At 36.3% G+C, this 12,885-nt stretch overlaps 1 protein-coding gene across 2 annotated transcripts in view; it reads left to right on the top strand.

Annotated features, from left to right (window-relative positions):
- The first annotated feature begins 1,083 nt into the window (after positions 1-1,083).
- Positions 1,084-12,885, top strand: part of LOC114381177 (probable 2-isopropylmalate synthase) — a 52,153-nt gene continuing 40,351 nt past the window's right edge. For both annotated transcript variants that reach the window (XM_028340368.1, XM_028340370.1), the window contains exon 1: positions 1,084-1,719. In XM_028340368.1, coding sequence (XP_028196169.1) covers positions 1,175-1,719 — 545 coding nt within the window. In that variant the 5' untranslated portion in view covers positions 1,084-1,174. The remainder of the gene's footprint in view (positions 1,720-12,885) is intronic.

Below are 12,885 nucleotides of genomic sequence, written 5' to 3' on the forward strand. Positions count from 1 at the left end.
ATTCAATCAACGAATTCATATACGGAGAAAAAATATTTTGTGTTTCTTATTTAAAATCCTTTCTATTTTTTTTTTATAGAAAACTCTCTTATTACACGCCCATATAAAAAAAACAAATCAACTGTTCCCTCTTATTACATTAGTGTATCTCAATTTTTGTTATTTTATGAAATTATATTGATCACGCTTTGTCATTTAGAAAACATATTTGGACACCGATACAATATATTTTTATATTCTATTACGGTTATTTAAATATTTGTGTCGCACCACCTGACTAAAACGGTGGGAACGTACACGGTACACCAGACGGTGTCTACTGCTTTGTCCAAAATTAAACAGAATAAGTATAACGTGTATAACGTGTATATCAACATGCTCATTATTATTTGACGAGATTCTACTCCTTCAATAAATTTTATTAATGTTTTGTCAAAATAAAAAATATTGACATAATATATTTCATTAAAAAATAAAAGTCTTAAAAAATTAAAGATGAAATCTTCACACATGAGAATCTCATTTTGTTTTACCACTTGAGAGAATATCTTTCCCCTAACATCTAGATAACACCTAAGGAAAGAAGAAAGAAATAAAAGTACAATAGATGAGAAAATATATTAAAATTGTAAAACAAATTATTTTTTATAATATCATTAATCATAAATTATTATTATTATATATATAATAATAAATTTATTAACTTTAAAAATAATTACTTTAAAATCACACTAAAATTATTAGTGTTTTTTTACGGGGTAAAATTGATTAGTTACGTCTCAGTACTCATTCATTTAACTTATAAATTTTTTTGAGAGCTTCATTTAACTTATAATATTTAATAAGTTTAAATATATTTTTTTATCTTAAAAAAATATCTAAATTTTTTTTATGTTCCCTACAATTTAAAGACACACGTCACCTATCCATGTGGTAGCAGACGAAACCTAATTAAAGGGAGCAAAGACAAAAAAAATAATTAATTATAAGAACAAACATTAAAGAAAAAAATTTCAGAGAACAATAATAAAATTTAACTATTTTTTGGAATAAAAAACATATTTAATTCCGATTAATATCATATCATACTCTAAATAAACGACCCCGACTCTCCAACAAAACTTAAAACCTTTTCATTCATCATTCCTTCCTTCGAATCCCCAAGCACACATCAATGCCAACCAAAACCTCCACTCCAAGTTCTCAATCCCCAAAACTCTCTCATCTCCGCCCTCAATACATTCCCAACCACATCCCCGACTCCTCCTACGTCCGCATCTTGGACACCACCCTCCGCGACGGCGAACAATCCCCGGGAGCCACCATGACAGCAAAGGAGAAGCTCGACATCGCACGGCAGCTGGTGAAGCTGGGCGTGGACATCATCCAGCCCGGCTTCCCTTCTGCGTCGAACAGCGACTTCATGGCCGTCAAAATGATAGCACAAGAGGTTGGCAATGCTGTTGATGATGATGGTTATGTGCCTGTCATTGCTGGCTTCTGTCGGTGCGTTGAGAAGGACATTTCTACTGCATGGGAGGCTGTGAAGTATGCTAAGAGGCCACGGCTTTGTACTTCCATAGCTACGAGCCCTATTCACATGGAGCACAAGCTGAGAAAGAGTAAAGATCAGGTGATTCAGATTGCCAGGGATATGGTCAAGTTTGCACGGAGTTTGGGTTGCAATGATATTCAGTTCGGTGCTGAAGATGCTACTAGGTACGAGTCTTTCATTTGTCTTACTCTTTTTGGATCACGTTTTTAGTCTTTATATTTTAAAATAAACATATTTAGTATTTCATTTTTGTAAATTTTGATTTTTTCATCAAATTTAAAAGACATGATTGATAAGAAATTAGCATAATGTGATTAAAGTATGTTTTCACATTGAGAGAAAAGGACCAAAACTGCAAATTTTGCAAAAAGTAGAGAACTAAATATCTTTATTTTAAAATAAAAAATTAAAATTATGTATTTTAAAAAATAAGAAAATTAGATGTATTTATTTTAAAATAGGATCAAAATTAACGATTTTAAAAAAATAAAGAGATCAAAATTTCTTTTAAATGTTTATGAGAAATGCTAGGAACATCTCTCACACTTTCCTATTCATGATTAACTAAAATTTATTAAAAATTTCTCATTTTAGCAATTGTCAATTTTAAATCAGAAAAGAAACATTAAATAAGAAATATAGTTTATGGGAATATAAGATTGGTCTAATGCTAAAAAGAGAAGGAAAGAAAAATAAATTAGAGTTCAAATTTTTTCACTGACAAAAACTAATCATATTTACAATTTATAATTACTGATAAAAAGAGAGTGGTAGAGAAAGTATTCCTACCATTTCTTTAGAATTTTGATAATTTTATCTTCAAAGACAATTTTCATCTTTCTTTAGACTCATTTATATCTAATTTTATAATATTGGATGAGACAAGATTCATAGATGGAAAGTATAAGTATATTTTCTTTAAAGAATTCAAGAGGTTATAGTTAATTATTTGGCTACCCACTTTATTCCTATCTGTGTTATAAATATATGTGTCAGAAGATTAAGATCCTTATATTTTTTAGTGGCAGCCATGTTTCCATTATTTTGTGACACTTTAAGACCTACTTATTGGAAATATTCGCTCTCACAACATCACTAATGGCTGTTGTTTTATTTCTTTCAAAATAAATAAATGTATCAGAAGATTAAAATCCTTCATTTTCTTTTAGTGGCAACACCATGTTTCTATTGTTTTTTACACTTTAAGGCACACCTATCGGAAATATGAATTCGCTCCCATATGGCATCACTCATGGCTGTCGTTTAATTTCTTTCCAGAAATATACCATGGTGAAGCCAAAGCAACCGCCCTTCTTAATTACCTTCTTGTTGAAATTTCTTTTGTGCAGCGAGAGATTTTACTATTTTAGTTACAAGTACTAGGACGATGGACTAATTTAGGGAATTTAACAAATTATTTACTAAAATGAGGTTGTTTTAAAACAAAAATTACCGACATAAGATTGGTTTAAATTACTAATGATTATCTTCTGAATATCTAAAAAAATACACTAATGATCATTGTTTGACAGTTTTTTTAGACTATAAAAAATGACATTAAGTAGTTTTAAATGATCTCATACCAGTGATTCGTTTTAAATAATCTTATTTTTGAAAATAATTTGTAAGAGAGACCCAAAGGTCAATCACTCTTGATATGATGTATTTTTAAAGTGTCAAACTTCTTTACGCATTATGTTATTTGTCTTACATGTTAATGTTAATTACTTTGAAATTCCTTCCCAAAAAAGGCCTTCACTTCTATCCTAGTAAAATCTATATTAAATTACTATTGATATACGCCGTTGACATGATATTTTGTAGCTCATATATACGCTTGTTCTAAGTTTTAAATATTGAATAAGGATTTAACTACACTTAATCAGTTATGTTGCTCTTAAAGTAGTCTAGAATGAAATCTTTTAAATTTTAAACACCGGTTTTATATTGAGATAACTTCCTTTTTAAATGGGTTGTCTCTAGTCCGAATTTGACTATTGAATTCTAAGGTTGGCAAGTGTACGATGATCATTTCTTCCTCTCAAGATATACTATATGTTCCAAATTTTAAAACTTATTCATGTCATTGGTATTTGTTTAAAAACAATATTTTTTATTTATTTAATAGAAAGCATTAAATTAAGAGTGTCAAATTAATATTTCGTTAAGATTTGAGAAAAATAAAGATTAGGTAATTGGCAAAGAAAAGAGGAGAACAAATATATTATAGGCTAACCCGCTAGATCAGTTGATTTAGTGGTTGAGAGTTTGAATAATATGTATGAGATTAAAGGCTCTATCTACCCTGTAACCATTGTTATAACAACTTGTTACGTAAAGCTACAGGAGGAAGAAGGAGAGTATTCAGAATAGAGAGGGAACTAGATATTTTCTTCTTATTCCTCCTACAATGAGCTATCATATATATAGGCACTTGTAGGGCACCAAAAGATAAGCACTACACGAAAATAGAAATATTATAATGGGGAACAAGCCCTAACATCAACTCGACAAGCATAAAGAAATATAATTGCCTAATAACATATTGTTGTATGCTACCCATCACTCGACAAAGACATGCACTAAATAACAGAATCTAACAACGTCTAGCTACGCTTTTGAAACATTAGCACTTAAACGTAATCGCAAAAACGTTGAGGAGGTGTGACCTTCCTCTGAGGCCTTCCATGCTGGGCTTCATGCATGTTGACTGGTCTATCATTCCTGATCCCTTCAAAAATCACCTTGTCCTCAAGGTGATATTCCTCCTTTAATGAAGCCCAATATTCCCAAGATGTGTCGTCAACTGGTAAACTGGCCCTTTGCACTAGCACATGTAAACGAGGTCCATTGTTTGTGTCTACCCAACGAGTATTGAGGATAGTTAGAGGGGTGATGAGAGGACGGTTGTCGAAGTCCTTTCCAGGTAATGGAAGTGAGCTGGGTTTATTTCTTGCATCATGCCGGAATGGCTTGAGGAGTGAGCAATGAAAGACAAGGTGGATACGTGAGTCCTACGGAAGAAGGAGCTTGTAAGCCACAATACCTATACATTCCAAAACCTTGAAGGGGCCATAAAAACGTTTAGCGAGCTTGGTCTTGTTGGGGCCCGTTAGGGACGACTGACGTTGAGGACGGAGTTTGACCAAAGCCCAGTCACCTTTTGCATAGTGTACTTTTGGATGGTTATTGTTTGCAAAATGTTTCATTTGAGCTTGCGCTTTTAACAATTTATGACGTAAGCTATCAAAAACTGCCTCCCATGTGGTGAGTAATGTGTCCACTGCCTCTACTAAAGAAGAGCTTGTGATATACTAAAGGATTGCCGATGGTTTATTGTCGTATGTGACCTCAAATGGGGAGGTTCCAGTGCTAGTATTTCTGGAAGTATTATACGACCACTCGACCCAAGGTAAGAACTTACCCCATGGCGATGGGCGATGATGAACGAAGGCACACATAAATTGCTCAATTATGCGGTTCATAACCTCGGTTTGACCATTAGATTGAGGATGATAAGTCAAGCTTAAGTGTAACTTTGTGCCAGATAGCTTAAACAGTTCTTGCCAGAACTTACTAATAAACAAGGGGTCTCTGTCGGAGACTAAGCTCCGAGGCATGCCACGAAGCTTGGAAACTATGTCCAGGAAAGGAGTGGCAACTTGATAGGCAATATATTGAGATGGAAGAAGGCCCAAATGAATACCTTTGGAGAATCGATATACAACAACCAGTATTGTGGTGTTTCCTTTATATATCGGTAATTCGACAATGAAAATCGAGTGATAAGTTCTCCTATGGCTGAGTAGGAAAAGGTAGTGGAGATACAATCTGCTGGTTTCCTGGTCACATATTTGGTGTGTCGACAATTGAGGCACTGTGCAACAAAATCATGAACGTCCTGTCGAATAGAATTCCAGGTGAAGTTGTCCTGTAGTCTGGCCAAAGCTTTTGTGACACCCATATGACTGCCTGTGGGTGTGGAGTGGAATTTATGCAACAAAAGCCTGATGAAGTTCAGTTTGTTGGGCAGCCAAATGCGACCATTTTGTAAGACCAACCCATCACTGTAAGTTAGAGTAGGACGATTGGTTGGGTTCTCTTGTAAGTCTTGTCGTAGAGCATTAAACTCGGGGTTATCAGCTAGCTCTCCTTTTAGTTCATCTATAAAAAAGAAATGTGGCATTAACAAAGTGAGGACCATTCCCTTGGAATGGTCAAAGGTACAAGATAAGGCATTTGTGATCACATTGGAGCGGCCAAAGCAATATTGTATGATAAAATCATATCCCATTAAACGCGTGAGATACTTCTGTTGCTCCGGTGTCTGGATAGTTTGAGCCATTAGTTCCTTGAGACTCCTATGGTTAGTGAGAATAATCATGACCCAATAGGTATTGTCTCCATTTTTTTACAGCAGCTGTTATGGCGCATAATTCACTAACATAGGTGGAGGCTTGAAGAAGCTTAGGGCACAATGGTTTACTGAAAAAAGCTATGGGGTGCTGGTAGGCATAGCACTGGTGCTGAGCTGACTGCCTCTTGTAATGCATGAAAGGCTAGTAGGACCTCCGGTGACCAGATGAGGTGTTCCTTGGTCAAGGGATGAATCAGAGGGGCTGCTATGGTAGCATATCCTTTGATGAAGCATCTATAAAAACCTGTGAGACCCAAAAATCCCCGCAGGGCTTTAAGGGAGGTGGGTCATGGCCATTGTTGAATGGCAAGTATCTTGTCGGGAAAGGGCTGAACACCAGTAGCGGACACCACATGACCCAAGTATTCAATTTGTTGTTGGAAGACACAACATTTAGATAACTTAAGGAAGAATTGACCATCTTGTAGGATCCAAAAAGCATAATTCAAATGTTGAAGGTGGTTTGCGAATGTCTGACTGTAAATTAAAATATCATCGAAGAAGACAATAATGAATTTACGCAGGAAGGGTTTAAAGGTGGTGTTCATCAATGCTTGGAGTAAAGAAGGAGCATTGCAAAAGCCAAAGGGCATTACAAGGAATTCGTAATGCCCATGGTGAGTGCGGAATACAGTTTTATGTACATTGTCCTCGCGCACAAGTATCTAGTGATACTCTTGTAGCAAATCGAGTTTGGTAAACCAGCTTGCACCACCAAGCTCATCCAAGAACTCATCAATATTTGGAATCGGAAATCCATCTTTAATAGTAATGGTGTTTAATGCTCTGTAATCAACGCAAAAACGCCAGGAACCATCGTGCTTCTTGACCAATAAAATCGACGAGGAGAATGAGCTCCGACTGGGTCTGATGATACCATTGCTCAACATGGCTTCGACCTAAGTCTCAATCTCATGCTTTTGAAAATGGAGGTTTCTGTAGGGTCAGACGTTAATGGGAAGGGAGTTTGGGAGAAGGTTAATGGTGTGGGTAATATTGCGGGGTAGGGGTAAAGTGGTTGGTGGTTGGAAAAGGATATGGTATCGGTGAAGTAGGGAAATGATGGTTGGGTCTTGGGTCAGGGGTTGTGTTTGTTGGTTAGAAGGGAGCTTAGGGTTCATGCGGTCGATATGGAAAAAAGCATTGACGCCATCTATTTGAACCATCCCTTTGAGTTGATAGTGATTGATCCCGCAAATGGTGTAATCACGTTCACTGTGAAGTTCGATGATCTTGTTGTGGTGCTTGAATTTCATAGTCAAGTCTGTGTAATCCGTCAAGATTGGACCCAGTGACTTGAGCCATTACACACCCAGCACTAGATCATCTCCACATAAGGGTAGAACATGAAGATTTATAGTGAATCCATGTCCCTAGAGCTTAAGCGAAACGTGCTTTCAAATTTGTAGACATTCAATCTCGATACCATTACCAATCATAATGTGTAATGGTGGAGTAGACTGTGCATATGGCCCTAGCATGGTGACCAAGCGTTCTTGGATGAAGTTATGAGTACTACCTCTGTCCACCAAAATGAGGACTTTCTGGTCAGAGATAGACCCCATCACGCGTAACGTTTCTGGTGCCATGTGCCCTGAGATGGCATGGAAGCTAATTTGAGTTGGAAGTGGATCATCAGGTTCCTGTGCAACCGGAAAAGCTTTAGTTGGTGGCATCTCTTCCGGTGAAAGTTCATCATCATCAGCTATCAGTAGAAAAAATTTGGAAGAGCATTGATGGTCGCGGCTAAACCACTCGTCACAATTAAAGCAAAGTCCCTTCTCTTAGCGTATGGCTATTTCTTCAGGTGAGAGGCGTTTGAAAGGTATGGAGAGTTTTGGTGGTGTGGGTAATAAGGGTGGAGGTAGGAGTAATGGTGGGGTTGGTGAAATATTTGGTTGAGGGGGACGAGGGCCGAAGGAATGCAGAGAGTAAGCATGAGAGTGGGTTGGATGACGTAAGTCACAAAACTTCTCCTCCTGAAGCCGCACGAGAGCGATGGCTTGACTAAGGGAAAGAGGTTGGAGCGCTTGGACTTCCCATCATATTTTTGGTGAAAGGCTGGAGATAAAACAACTTAATAAAAAAGGAGGCGGAAGGCCTATTATTTTGTTAGCCAAAGCCTCGAAGTCAAAGAGTAGTTACTCACGGAATCTTGTTGGATGAGTTTGAACAGGAACCGGTGGGATCATCAAAGTGAGAAGGCGCAAAGCGAGACTCCAAAGCTTGCAAGAATCCAAGCCATGATGTAATCTGGCCATTGCATGACATCCATTGATACCACGCGAGCGCAGGTTCGTCCATGTAGAACAAGGCAATTGTTAATCGCTTATGGTCCGGTGTTGCATGATATTTAAAGAACTGATTGATTTTGAATAGCCAACCCATCGGGTCAGACCCATCAAAACATGGAACTTCGAGTTTCATGCAATATGGTTGCATAGACAGAGATACGGAAGAAGCGGGGGAGTGTGTGGAAGACGAGACCGAAGAATGGTGAATGGACTCCATAACCGCTAGTTTCTGATGAAGGTCGTTGAGCTTGGTTGACATTGATGCTTGAGTTACAGCGAGCTTGGCTATCGCATCCTCCAAACAATCGAGGTTGGATTTAGAGCGAGTGGATTCCTCCATGATTTAACTCAATGAAAGCACCAGTGTTACGTAAAGCTACAGGAGCTACAAGAGGATGAAGGAGAGTATTCAGAATAGAGAGAGAGAGAGAGAGAGAGAGAGAGAGCTGGATATTTTCTTCTTATTCCTCCTACAGTGCGCTATCCTATATATAGGCACTAGTAGGGCACCAAATGATAAGCACTACACGGAAATACAAATATTATAATGGGGAACAAGCGCTAACATCAACCCGACAAGCATAAATAAATATAATTGCCTAATAGCATACTGCTACCCATCACTTGACAAAGACATGCACTAAATAATAGAATTCTAACAACGTCCAGCTATGCTTTTGGAACATCAGCACTTAAACGTAATTGCAAAAATGTTGAAGAGGTGTGACCTTCCTTTGGGGCCTTCCGTGTTGGGCTTCATGCATGTTGATTGGTCTATCACACCCAATGGGATATTACATTTGTCTTTTTATATCACTAAATTATAAAACTTAGCATATAAAAATTATGAGAGTAACCTACGCAGAAACTAAAACTTAAAAGTTAAAACATACATTACATGAACAAACTAATACAAATCTCTTGACTCATATGTCTTTTACAAAAACATAAGAAAGATACATTAACATCCACTAAAATCCCATACATTGGGAGACACAAACCATACTAAACTTTTTCCAAGTAGCTCCATGCTCCAAGCTTCTCCTTGAGCACATTCACCTGCTTAACTTAAACATAAAACTAAAAAGGATGATACATATCTCAATGAGTGCTCTAAAGACTCTAAGCCGACTCTCCATTCTAGATATCCTTTTCTTAACTCTCATGCTTTCTCTTTTTCTTATATACCTCACAACTATTGCCCCAGAACATCAACATTATATGTGTGTTGGATCATACCTTAATCTTTACTTAGGCCATTAGAATTGATCTCCTATACCAAATCTAAGACCACTAGTGCACTAATGCACCTAAACATAATTCTTACTCTTGATTGCTCACTAGGGTTTCACTTGACTTCAGTATAACATTGGATAGGAATGTGCATAGCATTTACTTTACTCTAAATTGCCTAAATATTGGGTTTACATCACCTCTCTCTCTGTGACGCATAACTTCCAACGTACCTTTCTAGGTAGCTTACATCAAATTTCTATAGGTATAACCCCTCTCCAACCACTAAGGGTAGATTCCAATTACACACGTCCTCATCTAATGTGTTGATTTACCTTACATCATACAATAAAAAAATTTCTAGTTTTTTTCTACAACTGTGTTGCTTGTAATATCTTTATTATTAGATTTCACTTCCGCACATGAGGTATAGTAACATGAGGTATAGTCTTAAATGTCATAACTATATCTTATTAAGAGGTTTATCGTTCCATACAATCCTAAGCATATGCAACAATCATATGAATAAAACCACATTTAGCTACACAACTACATCCACAATCCATAAATAAGATTTAATAAGAACTCCAAGCAATAACAACTATACAAATAACATGCATGGGAGGTAGTGAAATAAACAAGCATAGATTGCACATTAGTCCTCAAACAACTTTAATTCTAATTCTAATAGTCTCACTCCCAACCTAAGGTATTTCCATGCTTAACATGAATTTTAGAAACTCAAACCCCCTCTTTTTGCCTCCCACACACCCAACATGAGGAACCTCATGCTAAGCTTAAAGTCCCAAGCCCAACCTTAGCCCTTCGAACTAACATTCTAATCTGGTTGTGAATGTCTTCTTATGGTCATCCATAATCTATCAAAAATTCATATTTAGGGTTCAAAGGAAAAACGGGGAAAACATGAAACAACTATGGAGGGATAAGGAAGACAAAGGAAGGAAGCACTCACCTAATCTCTGGATCTAAGCTCTCTTTTCTCTCTTCCTCTTCTTCTTTTCTCCTCCTTCTCTCTAACTTTCCCTTTCTTTTTTATTTCTCTCTCTAACTCTCCCTTCCCTCATCTTATAAGAACATGAATGTGTGTTAGATGTGGTGGGCCTTGGGTACCGATATGGATCCTAATATCTTGTTCCTGTCAAATCCTAATATAAGGTGAGTATTATTAATAATGGCTAAAGGTATCCTTTAACCATTAAATGAAGACTATTTCCATAGAAGGGGTCTATTTTATTTTATTACTAAAGTCCATAAAATTTGGGATGTTACAATTGTCACTACAACAAAATTTGAATTTTACAATAGGATTCTAGATTAGTTGCAAAACAACTAATCTAAAACAATGTGGTTACATTTTTGTAATTATAACAATCTTTTTTACATTGATTGTATTTAATTATAATTGATGTAAAAATACATGTTTACATGTGCTAGGAAATATGAGGAGAGATATTCACCAATGGGCCATGAACAAACCACACAAGTGAACTTGACACCACACTTTAACCCAAAACCTTAAGGCATTAACTTTGTGGATCTTTTTCTCACTTATATGTTATTCAAGTTTTCCAAAACTATCCATCGTGTGACTTCAACTATACACTTGCACTCCAACTATATCTCTAGAGTTGTTAGTAATAGAAATCAGAATTCTACAATAGAGTAATCGCACACACTAACACAAGATTTACGAGATTCGGCAAGTTTGCCCACGTCCTCAGGAGAGGAACAGTTGTTTCTTTTATCCTTGTTTGAAATCAGGGTTACATATGTTTATAAAATAATATATTACAAACCACTTACAATATCTTGTACGTACAACATTATCCTTGTATCGTACCACGAGGGCTTCACCCCTGTACCATTACCCACATCGTAAGCCAACAACAAGTGACTCAAGCTAAGCCCAAAGGGTAGATGCTTATGCTTTATTGTGCTATTCTTTACTACACTCCAACATTTGTCCGCTCATAAAACATGAGCCATGCACAACAACGTCATCTATATAAATTGAACTAATGTAAAATGTTATCTTATACTAGTTATAATTATAAATACAACAAATTTAAAAACTTTTATGTTTTATTTGTATCTAAAACGTCCATTCTTCATTCCCAACCTCGTCAAACACCCCAACTCGATTCAAAACCAAGATTCTGAAGAAGAAACCCTCATTCAAGTCCAAATAAAATGTCAGTGATTTGACATTGAAGATCATTGGCATGATGTCGAAGCTCCTCCACCTCTGGCACTCTATCTTTGACACCGCCATCATTCACATCTAAAACAACATTGTGAATCTTGTGGGCATGAGGAAGATCATCTTCAGTAAGGATATGTAGATATGAACCTATGGCTTTAGTTCCCTCTACGTAAGAGGTTGTTGATTGGTAAACATAGTGAAAAGGCTTTAGGTTATTCTTCAATTCAATTTCACTTCTTGGTGCTATTTCTTTCATTATCAATGGTGGTAATATTTTGGAGTGGCCCATGACTTTAGTGAAGAGGGTGTGGAAGGGCTTCTTGGTGGACTAGGTTTGAGAGGTTGGGCCAAATAAGGGTTGGGATGTGGTGGGTCTATGAAGGGTTTTCAGACTTTAGGGATTAAGGGGTGACAATGTACAAAAATAGAAAAGGGTATTGAGGATACTCATGGAGAAAATGAGTAAAGTATCAACCAAATGGTGAAACCTCAATTACATCCACAACATTGCACATTGTGAGCACCAACAATGACAAAACCATTTGTATTTGGAACTAGCAATTGTGACAACCAAACATTCACATATGGAACTAGTATTCACATTTGGAAAATGGAAATGACACACTTGTATAGAACCGATGTAGAAAAAGAAATATTTTACATCAATTCAGTTAGAACTAATTTAAAAAATTCTGACTTTGTGTATCACCATGTCTACATCACCATAATATCCAGTATAAAATGTCCTATTTAACCTATGCAAAGTGTCTAAAGTGAAGTGGTGTGTACATCAGAAAAAATATGTATCATAGGCTATAAAAGGTAAAATAAAGCATTTACTCTCAAAAATTGGTACCACTGTTTAATTTGATATATGATATTATGAAAAAATAAATCTAACTCTCGTCTTCGACAATAGTAAATCAATTTGGTTCCTAAGATAGATATTAAAAGATAACTTAGCTCTTAGCTTTTTTATTTTAAGGTAGCTCCTAGCTTATTAAATAATCCATTTTTTGAAAAAACAAATATTTGCACTGAAAAAATCAACCGTTAGTATTGAAAGTTGGCGATTAAACAAAATTCGGCCCCTAGGTTCATTGTTATCTTTGATGTTAGAGGTCAAATTAATTTACATGTATTAGGGACTAAAATGCATAAT

This window comes from Glycine soja, chromosome 13 (genome assembly GCF_004193775.1).
Source record: "Glycine soja cultivar W05 chromosome 13, ASM419377v2, whole genome shotgun sequence".
Lineage (NCBI taxonomy): Eukaryota > Viridiplantae > Streptophyta > Magnoliopsida > Fabales > Fabaceae > Glycine > Glycine soja.